This window comes from Marmota flaviventris, chromosome 5 (genome assembly GCF_047511675.1).
Source record: "Marmota flaviventris isolate mMarFla1 chromosome 5, mMarFla1.hap1, whole genome shotgun sequence".
Classification (NCBI taxonomy): domain Eukaryota; kingdom Metazoa; phylum Chordata; class Mammalia; order Rodentia; family Sciuridae; genus Marmota; species Marmota flaviventris.
In genome coordinates, this window is record NC_092502.1 from 160,732,297 (window position 1) to 160,745,610 (window position 13,314).

A 13,314-nucleotide genomic window follows, 5' to 3' on the forward strand; every position below is an offset into this window, starting at 1 on the left:
TTATTTGGGAGTCATGCAGCTGCCAAGCCTCAATCCACAGAAAAAAATGATTTTCCAGGGAGGTATATCTATAGAAGGCAAACAGACAGTCTTTGGTTTATTTTTGCTGCTTCCTATCTCCCTTTTCCTTAACCTCCAGATAACCAAAAGCTGTTTATTTCACTAGTTCATATATGTTTTGCACTCTAGGGATGGGTAAGATTATTATTGTTCTCAAAATGCTTAAAATATAGCTGGGAAACTTCTGATGCCATAACCAAATACCTGAGGCTGAGTGACTTATAAACTAAAGTTTTTTTTTTTTTTGGCTCATAATTCTCATGGTTGGAAGGGCCAAACACCGAGACACTGGCATGTTGGTAAGATCACAACAAGGTAGAGAAGCAGAAAGGAAACTGATTGTGTGCAGAAAGGAGAGAGGAAGCCAGGTGAGACAGGAAGCCAGGAACCTGGGTGAGGCTGGGCTTGCTCTTTTAGGGAACCTGCCTTCAGGAACATCTGCACTCTTCCTGGACCTGATCTATTCCCTGGAGACAGCGTGAATCTGTCTGGGGTCCCCTGGGAACTAACTGCCCCCCACTCCCCCAGGCCCATCTCCTAGAGCTCCCACCACCCTAGGGGACCTCGGGCACAAGCCACACCTAAGCCATTCCAAGGTGGGGTGAACCACCCGGGGATTTAGTGACATCCCAGGAGTCACACAGGGGCTCAGTGCTAAAAAGAGGTGGACAGCAGGGCAGACAAGGATCTCAGCCAAACGCTGCCTCTGCTGGCCCTCTGTGCTCGCCGTGTCCTCTCTGCAGTGTAGGATGGCCGAGGTGACAGGAGTACTCTGGCTGCATTCATGACTTCAGTGTCAGTGTTTCTCAAGTTTCATTATTGAGCGCCATGAATTCTGGAAGTTTTTATAGCTATCCTTTATCAGGTTCATAAAGTTCCTTTCTATTCTTAGTTTTCTCAGAGATTTCTTCTATGAAAAATGAATATAGTTTAATTTTATCAAATGTCTATTTAAAAAACCTACTTAAGATGTTTTTTCTCCTTTAATCCTTAATAGGCTTAGTTATATGAGTAGACTGAATGATATTTAATCATTCATGCAATCCTAGGAGAATCCCAATGGATCGTAACTTTTTTTTTCAATGTGATGAGTGGGAAGCAGTATTTTCCAAAGGGGCTTCAACAAGATCTCTTCCAAAGCACGACTTCCTACTTCTTCCACTGGGTTGGCGGTTGGGTTGATGTTCCCTCCCAGAGATTCTAAATGTGCCACAGACGTGGGGATCTCCCAAGGTCAGATTGTAAGGGAGAGACTGCTTCTGCTCTCGGTGCCCAACCACAACCAGGAGAGGAAGCCCAAACCCAACTGCAACACCTGCCTGGTGGGGAACTGTGGTCCAACCCATGGTCCAACCGTGCTGCCAGGACATTCAGTATCAATGTGGCCATGTGTGAAGGAAGGATCCTGAAGGCACATCCTCCAGCCCACAGTGAAGTGCTTCAGCTAAAGTGACTAGTAGAGGTTTGCTGTGAACGCCATACTTAGCCCACATCACAGGCTTGTGAGTAAAATAAAAGTGAATTTGTTTTAACACTAAGATTTGGAGATATTTGTTATGCAGCAATACATAGCTGATACATGATAATTGATTCCACTCAGTAAGATTTTATTTAAGAGTTTTGCCTCTACCTTCATAAGGAAGGTTTTATTTTCTTGTCCTTGAAGTCTATTTTCACATCAAAACCATGCTACCCTTTAAAAATGAGCTTGGTGGTGATTCTTCTTTTTCTAGTATGAAAATATCTGGGTAAGTTTGAAGTTATTTGTTGTTTATTTATTTTTTTTAAACCTGTGTAAGAAACTACCAGGTATCAGATTTTATGCTTTTTCTTTATTTTCCACTGACAAGTTTATGGAAAGGTTGGGATCTATTCTAATTTTCTAAGTTTACTTTCTTTCAGTAAACTTGGGACTTTCTTAGAAAATAGTCCACATCCTGTAATCTTCCAAAGTTAGGAACTATCAGGTTTCACTGTAACTACATTATGTCCTTCACTCATGGATACAGTTTTTCTTTTCTCTCTCCTTTCCCCAGGAGGCTTGCCAAAAGCATGTCTCTTTGTTTCGTCTTTTGGACTGTCACTTTGCTTTACTGTTCATCTTTCTAGCTTCTGATACAAGTAGAAAGAGAACTAATGGAATGGTTTTCATTTCCATTAGTATGTATCTTTACCTTTTCAGAGCTTTCCATTAATACCTGGTATGTATGACTTCTCTTTCTTTAAAATCAGTCTTTGACGTGAAGCCTACGTTAGTATTTTCAGGTACCCTCCATCTTTGCAAACCCGAGCGCTCAGTGGTACTCAGGACCCATACCTAGAGGTGCAGCTCACTTGGGCAGCTTTGCAGTCTAGAGTCACCGCCCAGTTGAGGCCCCGCCCCCTAGGCCCCGCCTCCTCTCCCTTCCTCCAGCCCCAGAGGAAACGGAAGTGGTGGCGGCCCGGGCGGAAGCAGGAAGTGGGGGAGCCGCGCCGCGCACACCGCGGAGCGGGCGGGGGCTGCGGCGGCGCGGTCCGGCCGGGCCGATGGCGGAGAAGTTCGACCACCTGGAAGAGCACCTGGAGAAGTTCGTGGAGAACATTCGGCAGCTCGGCATCATCGTCAGCGACTTCCAGCCCAGCAGCCAGGCCGGGCTCCACCAGAAGCTGTGAGTGGCGGGCGGCGTGGCCGCGGGCCCTCTGGGGCCGTGCGGCGGGGGCGGGTCCGGCTCTGCCCCCGGGCGCCCCCGGCGGCGCTGCGCTTGCTCCACCCCGCGGGGGGGCTGCTGGCCTCGGGGCGCGGGGCCTCCCCGGCCGGGCTGGCGGCTACGGCGACCCGCCGCCCCGGCGTCGGGCAGGGGCGGGCCCCTTTCCCTCCGGCCGGGCCGTCCGCACGGTTTGGTGGACGGTGGTTTCTCGGGCGAGGCTGGTTTTCCCCCCGCCCCCTGCGTCGGCGGGTTCTTGTGCAGTGGGAAGCCCGGGAGTGTCGGAGGGTGTTTATGACTCCGGAGGGGTCTCAGGGGGCCTGATCCACGTGGGACCCTGCAGATGCGGGAAGCGGCCCGGCGGCCCGATGGGTGGTGCCTAGGCCTCCTCTGAGTTAAACTAACGCCCGTTTTTACCTACCCCCAGGAATTTCATTGTTACCGGCCTACAGGATATAGATAAGTGCAGGCAGCAGCTTCACGACATTACTGTACCTTTAGAAGTTTTTGAGTAAGTATCATTCCTCGTGTTAATGTTGGGTAGGGATCTTGTTGAGTTGTGACACTGAGGACTTCACCTTGCAGCAGTTGAGTGCATGGGCATTTGCTGTTGAAAGATCGGACAAAATTACCTGTCCTAGAGCTTGATATACTAATGGGATTTAGAAATTTAAAAAAAAAGTTCTTGTTGAAAAAAGTACTACACAAAAATAAAAGGTTACTGAATATGTGAAAGGCATTGTAGACTTCCAAGCCCTCTGCTAAAAAGTTTAGGCTAAAGAACAACCCATAACTTAATGTCTTATGTGGGCTACATTATGAATTAGGAGGAAAAAAATTACAGCTAGAAACTGCATGAAAAATAGTGTGATCTGGTTTTCCTAAACCGCCTGTGCTGTGCTGGTTCTGGGAGATGATGATACCGCCTCTGTTGGGAAGAAGGTAAAGGTCTCAGTCCAGGTTCTCTGGGAAAGGTATTCACTGGTTGCTGCTGGAGATGAGCACCTGTCACAGCGGTGGCTTGGAGGATGCCTTCAGTACATAAATTGCTTAGGATTTTAATTCAGGTTTTATCACACTGGCTTGTCACAGCCCTGATTTTATCCTCACAAGAACTGATAAGTAACTGTAATAGGTTGTGTAGCTAGTAAAGGTCTCAGTTAAGACTAAATCCCAGGCCTGCGCCTCCACACTAGTATCATTTTCTCTATGCAGTGTAGCTTTTCCCTCCCTGTGCTGCTTTGGAATAAGAATTCTTGTACTTTTTGTAGCAAAACTTACATTTGATATCCTTGAACAATAAAGGGAACATTATGGTTGTTTTATATCCAGAAAGGTCGGAGATAAAAGTTCTAGTTAGAATGCCACTCAGTAGCTGCCTACACAGACAGGACATAGAGGCTGAGTGTTGTGGCCTCCCTTCCATCCTTTAGCTGCCAACCAGGTGCCATGTGCAGTCTACCTGTCCTCAGCACCACTGAGGCCTATGCCTTCAGGTGGATTGAAGGGCTTGTGCATGGTGCTGCTCTGGACTCCTGGGCAGCGGCTTCCTGCTTGTGAACTCTGCTAATTGAAGCCTCCTTCTCAGTGTTGCTCTAGCCCTGAATGCTTGGGATGGGTATAGTGACAAATGCCAGTGATGACTGGTCTTCTGATGAAAGGAGGGTAGAGGAGACAAGATTACTTAAGGGCAGAGGGCCTGAAGAGATTGACCTGGGGTCTCAAGAAGAGGATGGACAGCCTGTGGCTCTCGGTAGCAGATGCTGGAAGTTGAGGTGTGCACAGTGTAGGAGGAGTTCAGGCCCAAGGAGTGTTCTTTAGGACACACGTGGACGGACCGTAGCAAAGGTAGAATGACCTTTCCTACACGGAACCTTGAGATTGTGTGTTGGCAGGTGTTTTAGTCAGCTTTTCACTGCTGTGGCCAAGGACTTGACAAGAACAATTTTAGAGGAGGAAAAGTGTATTTGGGGCTCACAATTTTAGAGATCTTAGTTCACAGATGGCAGACTCCATAGCTGTGGGCCCAAGGGGAGGCAAAACATTGTGGTGGAAGGACATGGAGGAAGAAAGTAGCTCAGGACATGATACCAGGAAGAAGAGAGAGACTAAGCTTGGCTCCCTGTAACAAAATATATACCCCAGAGGCACGTCAGGCACTCCTTCAGTGACCCACTTCCCCAGCCACACCCCGCCTCCCTAGTCACCGCAGTTAATCCACTCAAGTGGATTGATGCATGGGTTAGGTTAAGGCTCTCATAATCCAGTTAGTTAATTTGTAAACTCCTTGTGTTGTCTCACATGTGAGCTTTTGGGGGACACCTCATGTTTAACCCAAAATGGCAGAAGTGGGATTCATCTCTTGGGTCTTAGAAGAGCCCAGCCTGAGTAGGGCCTTGCTGTTGATGTGATGGCTGTTTATTTAGGACATGTGGAATGATCAGCCCTGTTCTGTGGAATCCTGTCAAGGCTTCCTGTTTTTTGTTTTTGTTTTTTTTTCCTTGAGAAATGGATGGATATTAACTGCAATTCTAAATGAATTATCCTTCTTTCATTACATCTTTTCAAAAACATCACAGTAAAATGAGGTTTCCAGAACTTGTCATTTCTGTTTTGCCATTTGAGATAAAATTTTTAAAAAGGGCTGGGAGTGGAGCAGAGACAGAATGCCCTTGGATTCAATCCCAAAGAAAGAAGAAAGAGCCTTTCTTACCTCAGGCTGTTGTGGAATCAAAAAGCAAATAGCATGAAAGTATTTTGAATAATACAAATGCTAAACAGATGTGAAGTGGGGATGGCTTATGCAGCTTTCCTGTGTTTATAAAGAGCATTGCTTGATTTCCTAAGCTGTTATAAGAAATAATATGAGATGCTATGGAAATGAGAAAATCTTAATTCATCTGCTTCCTGGACTCAGTTTTGTCTAAGCAGAGCCATAGGAAGACATACGTAAGATGCGTAGTGAACTTTTCTTTTCCATAGTCCCCAGAAAACTGAGAGTAGGTGTCACCATCTGAATGCTAACTGAGATATTCCATGTTTCCAGATACATAGATCAAGGTCGAAACCCCCAACTCTACACCAAAGAGTGCCTGGAGAGGGCTTTAGCCAAAAATGAGCAAGTTAAAGGCAAGATTGACACAATGAAGGTAAGACTGGCATGAAGAGCAGAAAATGCCAGGGCATACTTTGGAAAGAGATATATAGCAAGTCTGGCTGGTAGGCTTGTCCTTTTCCATACTCGGTAGAACAGCAACTGTTCGTGGCATTACCGTTAAGATGCTATGATAGGTAGTTAAGTTAAATATCAGTGAGCGGTGTGGTAGCAACAAAATTTACAAAACCAAATTGTAGTCTGCATTTAAGAAAGAACAGGTCAGTTTGTTCAGTATGCCAGGTTTGCACTTGGGTGATACGGATGCTTTCTGTTGTTTTTCCATTTGGATCCCAGCTGTTGATACATTTCTTGAGTTTATGATTCTGTGGTTCAGAGGACTCTTGAATATTTTCTTACCTTTCTCGTGCGATTGTCTCCAGCTCCCAACCTCCAAATCCTTCTTACTGTTCCTTACGTTTCTGTGGAGAACTCAGATTTTATTTGTCTTGACGGCATCTGGAGACCACTGCATCTTGAACATGAAATATAGCTCAGTTGGTGTTTAAATCTGCGTTTGGATTGCAGTGGCCTCCTGTCCTTGGCCCCCAGTGCCCTGCCTGGTCTGCATGCTGGCCCCCACACTGCTTTCCCCTGTCCTCTTTCCTCCAGCTGCTTCCTTGGCTGAAACTCTTTCTCGAGCTCTTTTTGCACAAGGGACTCTCCTGACCTCGGCTCGTTTCATCTTCTGTGAGAGGCTTTTCTCTAAAATTTCTTACCCGAGAGTGCTGTTGAGTTTGCATTTTATTTCTTCTATTTTCTTTCTTCTGCCTGCTGGTTAAGCTCCGGGACTGTAGGACATGTATGTTCTCTTTCTGGTGTTGCCCAGTGCCCACCTGGTGCCAGCCTGGCTCACCTGGTGTCACCTGGTGTGTCTGATGTGTGCAGGCTGGTGGGTCAGAGGGGCTTATTGTGCCCATGTGGCTCTGGCTGGGTGGAAGGAGTGAGGGGAAGGGCTCTGTCAGGAGACTTGTGTCAGCACCTCTGCCTGGTTGTCGAGCTTCCCAGGGCTTGGTCCAGTCATCCCACAGGTGGGAAATGGCCCTGGAGGCAGATGTTAGTTTGGAGCCCACAGCTTCCTCCATCTTGTCCTTTGGGATTGGGGAGCTATTGAACTTTGTGCTTCCTTCCAGATACGGTTCAGCTTTCTATCAGTAGCAAGTTGTGATGGCTCGATGGTGCTATTCCCCTGAGCAAGGGTGAATGAGTTTTACCGACCATCAGAAGTCACCTTTGTGAGCACAGTGGCTGGTCCATGGGCTCCGTGCTCCCAGCCCCATTGGGCACTTGTTAAACTCTGCCTCTGGGCCCTGAAGGACTTGCTGATGTCAGTGACACACGAGGCCGAGTGGTTTACCTCTCCCTTGCATCTCTGCTCATTGTCAGCTCTCAGATCTGTGAAAGTCTCAGGTCACAGTTTGTGGCTTTTACTTCTCCAGTGGAATATGTATTTAAACTTAAAATAAGTTGTATTTTAAAATAGTTTAGCTCTTCATTTCAACACTATGATAAGTATTGTACTTGGGTGACACGGATGCTTTCTGTTGTTTTTTTGTTTGGATCCCAGCTGTTGATACACTTCCTGAGTTTATGATTCTGTGGTTCAGAGGATTCTTAGTAAGTATTCTATGTTGAAATGAAGAGCTCCTTTAAAAATTTATTTTTAAATGGCAATGTGTTCATGCCCCTTTTTGGTATAGCTCCTAAGAATAAAGGTCTTGAGATGCTGGCAGATTTAATTGCTTTTAGTTTTGGGTTTAAAAGCAAATGTTACGCTGATAACGTAGGGTCAGAAAGCCGTGGGGCTTGCATAGATAATGTATTTTCTGGTGCTCTGAAAGCTTCTCTTGGAGCTGTTTGCACACAGTGAGTTTGATGTGATTCTAGTAAGTAATTGCTTAATTAAATATTATTTTAAATCCCTGTTACCTTGCTGTCTACAGAGGTCATTTCCGCCTGTGTGTCTGGCTCCTGCTGAGAGGTGCTTTTTCCTTTCTTTGGGCATGAAGTGAGGAGTTGTTTTAAAGGGGCGTTACTTTTTCAGGGAGGTGAAGTGTGCCTTCAGCATGGCTGCAGACACTCTTGTGGTGGGCTCTCCAGGTATTGTGTTCATGGAAGGTGAGCAGGCGTGCAGGGACCACCCACTTGAATGGAGGGAGCCCTGTTCCCACTCTTCTGGGGACCCAGTTGAATTTGAGGGATCATGGGGGATCGTGTGACCTTTAACTTGGATGATAGGGCAGATTTTTTGACAGTATTTTTCTTCATAGAAATTTAAAAGCCTGCTGATTCAAGAACTTTCTAAAGTGTTTCCAGAAGATATGGCTAAGTACCGAAGCATCCGGGGTGAGGATCACCCGCCTTCCTAAGCCTGCGAAGACCCCAAGTCCTTGACGGACCAGGACCAAGCCAGCAGGAGGCCATGACTGTCCGCACTGATGGTGCCTTCCTGCCAGTGTGGACTGGCCCTGGACCTGTCCCCACCCCTGCTGTCCCTGTCGGTAGACCTCGTGGGATTCTGGGGCTGGACGAGAAGTGGAGCGGAGCCCCTCTGTCTCTGTAGCCCTTGACTGTGGTCCCACATCCTCAGAGTGATTCCTTTCATTCTCTCAGTGGGCAAAGGGCCCAGGGGGAATCCTGGAAATGTTAAGTGTGATCAGTAAATTAAAAGTTCAAAAAATTCTACTTGCTATTTTCCTTTTTATGGACTCTTTTCTGTTTCATTTTATTATGGTATCAAAAAGCTAAAAAAATTTTACACTTTCAGATGTACATAGACAGTGTGTAACTGTTTTCATGGATTTCAGTTAGACAAATGCATAGAATAAAGTTGAGTTGTTAGCTCATTTCATGTAATTATTTTATAGCTTTGTACAAGGTAGAATGGCATATCTTATAAATCGTCAATTATTACTCCTCTAAACTATTAGTAATATTCATAAAACAATCTGTTATTTAGGCAGAAAAAGCTAATGTGAAATACAAAATTCTGGTTTTTTCCCCTACAATCTCCTTTATAGAGGTTGTGACACTAAAGAGTACAGATTTATTGACACTGTGGGGAATGCCCTGCAGGGCCGTGCAGTGCGGCTTCCAGTGTGCTCAGGGATCACAGAGTTTTGCTGAACTGCAGCTTCTGATTTAGTTGGATTGGGCCTTGAGAACTGCGGCCTTACTATGGTGCATCTCCAGCTGACCAGACTGGCTTGTTACAAGGGCAGAGTTTCAGTTCAGACCTGTCGAGAGACAGGCTCTAGGATGGAGCTGAGAATCTGCATGATTGATTTGCTTCCTAGTGATTCTGGGTCTGCTCAGATTGAAGGATGTTGTAACAGCACAAGCTAGGTAGTTTAAACAGTTCTGGAGTCTGAAAATCCAAGATAACCTCATAGAGGAATAGGCAGATTCTTTTAGGCAGCTTTGTGTTGCTGTGACCAAAAGACCTACCAAGAACAACTTAGAGGAAAAGTTTATTTTGGCTCATGGTTTCAGAGGTTTAGTCCGCGGTCAGCCAGCTCTAGCTCTGGGCCTGAGGTGACAGTAGAACATTTTGGAAGGATATGGCAGAGGGAAGTTGCAGCCAGGAAGCAGACATCTTCAGGGATAAAATATAAACCCCAAAGGCACACTCCTAGTGACACACTTCCTCCAACAACACCCTGCCTACCTGTAGTTACTGCCCAGTTAATCCATATTGGGTCAGTCCACTGATTAGGTCACAGCTCTGATCATTTTGCCCCTGAATGTTCCTGCGTTGTCTTGTAAGTGGTGAGCTTTGGGGACACCTCTTATCTAAACCACAACAGGTTATTGTTTTTCTTTTTTTTTTTTTTTTACATTGTTTGTAATAGGAAGAAAAATGAATGTTAACAGTGACTTAGATAAATGTGGCTCATCATTTGATGGAGTGCTCTGCTTTGATTAGAAGGAATGAGGAAAGTATGCAGATACAGAGAGATCTCCAAGAAACAGCTCAAAACCTTTTGTAAATTACAAACATTGAGTAGGGGTCTGCTTGATCTGCCTCCTGCCTGCTGGAGGCAGGACCACCAAGGAGCCTCCTCCCCTTGCCACCTGGAGCACTCCATGCACCTTCAGGGTGGGTCTTCTCAGGTGGCTTTCGTGGTCCTCCCTGTCCCTGGGTGCTCATCCATCTCTTTACTCCAGTTAAGTCTTGGACCAAGGTACTGGGTTCACTGCAGGCCACACAAGCCTCCCAAGTGAGCTCTACTCACCCAACCACCCAACTTCCTGTTTCTCCACAGGACTTCTGCAGGTGCCTCAAACTCCCCCAAAGTGGACTGAAGCCGCCTCACCTCCTCACATGCCCAGGAAATGGCAGCACCTTCCGTCCCCTTTCATTGTCCTCGCCTCCCTCTGTCCCCCCACCTGCCCTTGAAGCAAAGCCAGTCTCCTGGATTAGGTCTACGGACTGTCCTGTGTTGCTCCCACTGGTCTTCATCCTCCAGGGGCACCCCTGTGTGCCTTCGCCCACCTGGCCTGCCCGACTCACCTGCTCTCCTTCAGCTCACCACACGCCTAGGCGCTCACTGTCCCAGTCAAGTTAGAGCAGCACACAGCCAAGTGGGAGGAGCAACAGTGGCTTCATCTTCCCTCCCTCCTCACTGAAGGTTCACCTCTCCCTGCTTCCCGACTTCCTTCACGACACTCATGTTGGTCATGCCCTGGACTCATCTGATTGTGGTTGGCAGAATAGGGACCCCTGGGACGTCCACATTCTCACCCCAGTACCTGTGGACAGGTTGCCTTACATGGCCAAAGGCCAGGTGTTGCCCATGGGGTTTATATACGGCTCTTGAGAGGGAGATTTCGTGGGCCATGCAGGTGGACCCAGAGCAGCCACCAGGGCCATTGCTATCAGAGGGAAGCAAGAGCAGGAAGAGGTGTTTGTGTTGAAGGAGGCAGAGGTGGGAGAGGACGTGGGTGGAAGAAGGAGATCAAGGGCCATAGGCTGAGGAAGGTGTGCAGGTGGCCTCTAGGAGGTAGAAGGGCAAGGGGAACTCTCCCTGGGGCTGCAGCCACCGGCACCTTGGTTTTAGGACTTGTGACCTCCAGAACACCAAGGTGATAACATTCTGGTGCTTGGTGTGTTGCCGTCTGTACAGCAGCACTAAGAAATGAGCTCCCGTCCTTTGTGAACAGACGAGGTCAGAACAGGAGACGGAGGAGCCAATGTGCTGTGCTCGTTGAACTCTGATGTGATGACATTTACTAGTTACACTTGTCCTTCATCACTGCCCTGCTTAACCTAAGATCATCAAAACACTTAATAGGAACAAAGTCATCTTCCTGCAAAACAAATACATTAACAGACTATTCAAAGACCTGATTTTTGTCCTGACTTGTGAGAATTTTCATAGTGCTCTCCTCTGGTCACAAAGACAGCCAGAGATTGTTCTGAAGAGGAGCCCTGTAAGGGGAGCAGCAAGGAGTTCATGCAGTCCCCAGGATCCTCGCTGCTGCCTATGTGCTTCCCGGGCTGCTGTGGCAAACCATGAACCTGGGGCCTGACGACAGCACATTTCTGGAGGCCGCACTTGTGACAGGTGTGGCTGGGGCTGTGCTTCCTCTGTGGTCTCCAGGGGAGGCTGCTTCCTTGCTCTTGTGGTCCCGTGGCTCTGGGTGTTCCTGGGCTGTGGCTGTATTGCTGTACTCATCCCTTATAAGCACAATTGTCATTAGACTCAGGGTATAATCCAGGATGACCTCATCTCTAGATTTCAGCTCGATCACATCTACCAAGACCCTCCTAAATATGGTCACTTTCACAGATTCCAGGTGAACGCCTTTTGAGGGGGCCACCCCAACCCCTGCACTGCCCTCTCAGGCACGCCTGACCATGGAGCACCTGGCTCTGCTAGCTGAGGGGCGAGTCCAGTCTTCTGAGGCTCCTGTCTCTTCTCCTGGGCGCTGGTCTTCCCAGTAGAGGTGGCTCAAGGGTTGGGGACCAAGGATTGGCAAAACCGCTGAGGTACTGTGTGTCCATGCAGGCACAGAAGCAGTGCTGGTCTTCTGGCTTGCGGAAGGAATACTGTGGGAGATGGACAGTCACAGGGCTGAGAAAGCAGGATCCTCGCAGACGGCCCTGACACACACACACGTCAGTGAGAAGCCTCATCATTGAGGATATGCTGAGGGTGCGACAGGCTGGGATGCGCGGGGTAATGAGGAATAGCCGGCTTGGGCAGCTGGCACCCCTGGTCCAGCATGGGAGCCTCTGGTCGGCACACAGCATTAGCAGTCTCCCTGGCAGAGCTGAGAGATGCTCGTTCCTGTCCTGCCAGGGAGGTGCTGCCTGTGGAGATTCGAACCTCGTCCTTGAGTACTGAGCCGACCTGTGGATGCTGGGGCTTTTCTCTTGAGCTGCATGCACAGGCTCTCTGCAAAAGATGCTTGTCATTTATTCAAGAATGGTTTAAAGCACACACGGTGGGTTATTTCCTTTCAGTAAGCGTGTGGCAAACACACAGAGATGGGGTGCATACAAGGCAATTAATTGGAACCTGTGTGAACAGGATGGCGGTCCCAGGCCCAGGGCCATCTTCTGGTGCAGCGATTGAGGTGGCTCGGCCCCCGTGCTTCTGAAGCTGCTGCTCGTGTGCTGGCAGATGGTCATTCCTCAGGAGAGGTGGCACCTTCCAAGGTCTCTACACACCAGCTCACAGGCAGACTAAATGGCGTGACAATTCAGTCACCAGGTCAGCTCCTAACGCAGGTGTTTGGCAGACCGGACACTAGTATTTTGAATGAACATGATAGCAGTGCTTCGGTTTCAACAGGCAGAGATGCGGGCTTCCAGGGTCTGTGTGGCTGGCTGGCTGGCGAGGGCCGGCTTCCGGCAGCCTCTGTGCTCCAGGGCCCTGGTCTGTCCCTTCCCCCCGGCTTTCCTGTCTGCTGTCTGGACCAGTTGGTTACCTGCTCTGCCACACACCTGGCTACAGCACACACACTCAAGAGCAGGAACTGGGACCTGCTAACACAGTTGCCATGAAGTCAGTTTGGTTTGGGGTCCCCGAGCTGACCCATCTGGGAGACTTCTACTGCCTGGGCTGGGGGTGGGTGCAGCTTGGGACCCAGCTCCTCCACCCCACTCGGGAGCTTCCGAAGGCCAGGCTGCCCGGGCTGCGTCCCTGTGGTTGCCCTGAGGATCCAGTGTACGGCCCCATTGCTTGGCCTGTGAGGCAGATGCTTCCAGAGCACCACCACGGAAGGTAGCGCTGGCTGTGTCCTGAGGAGAGACCTCCTGGTGTCCCCCAGAGCCTCTGTGCAGGGCAGCAGGGCAGTAGGGATGCTCCCCAACAGGCAGGACTACGTGGGTGTTGTCTCCCTCGGTCCTCAGACCTGTTTCATGGGGTTCACTCACAGAGGGAACCGAGCCAGACAGGGAAGGGGCGT

The 13,314-nt window shown here is 48.6% G+C and overlaps 1 protein-coding gene across 2 annotated transcripts; it reads left to right on the forward strand.

The window, feature by feature from the left end:
• The first annotated feature begins 2,506 nt into the window (after positions 1 to 2,506).
• Positions 2,507 to 8,583, forward strand: Med10 (mediator complex subunit 10). 2 transcript variants are annotated; one of them, XM_027943909.2, is made up of 5 exons: positions 2,507 to 2,708; positions 3,172 to 3,255; positions 5,791 to 5,893; positions 7,943 to 8,016; positions 8,169 to 8,255. In XM_027943909.2, exons 1-5 carry the CDS (start codon positions 2,587 to 2,589, stop codon positions 8,185 to 8,187), a joined length of 402 nt encoding a protein of 133 aa, XP_027799710.1. In that variant the 5' UTR covers positions 2,507 to 2,586; the 3' UTR covers positions 8,188 to 8,255. The 2 variants fall into 2 exon arrangements, with proteins under 2 accessions (XP_027799710.1, XP_027799709.1); XM_027943908.2 differs by lacking the exon at positions 7,943 to 8,016 and having other exon boundaries at positions 2,516 to 2,708; positions 8,169 to 8,583.
• Positions 8,584 to 13,314: the final 4,731 nt, after the last annotated feature.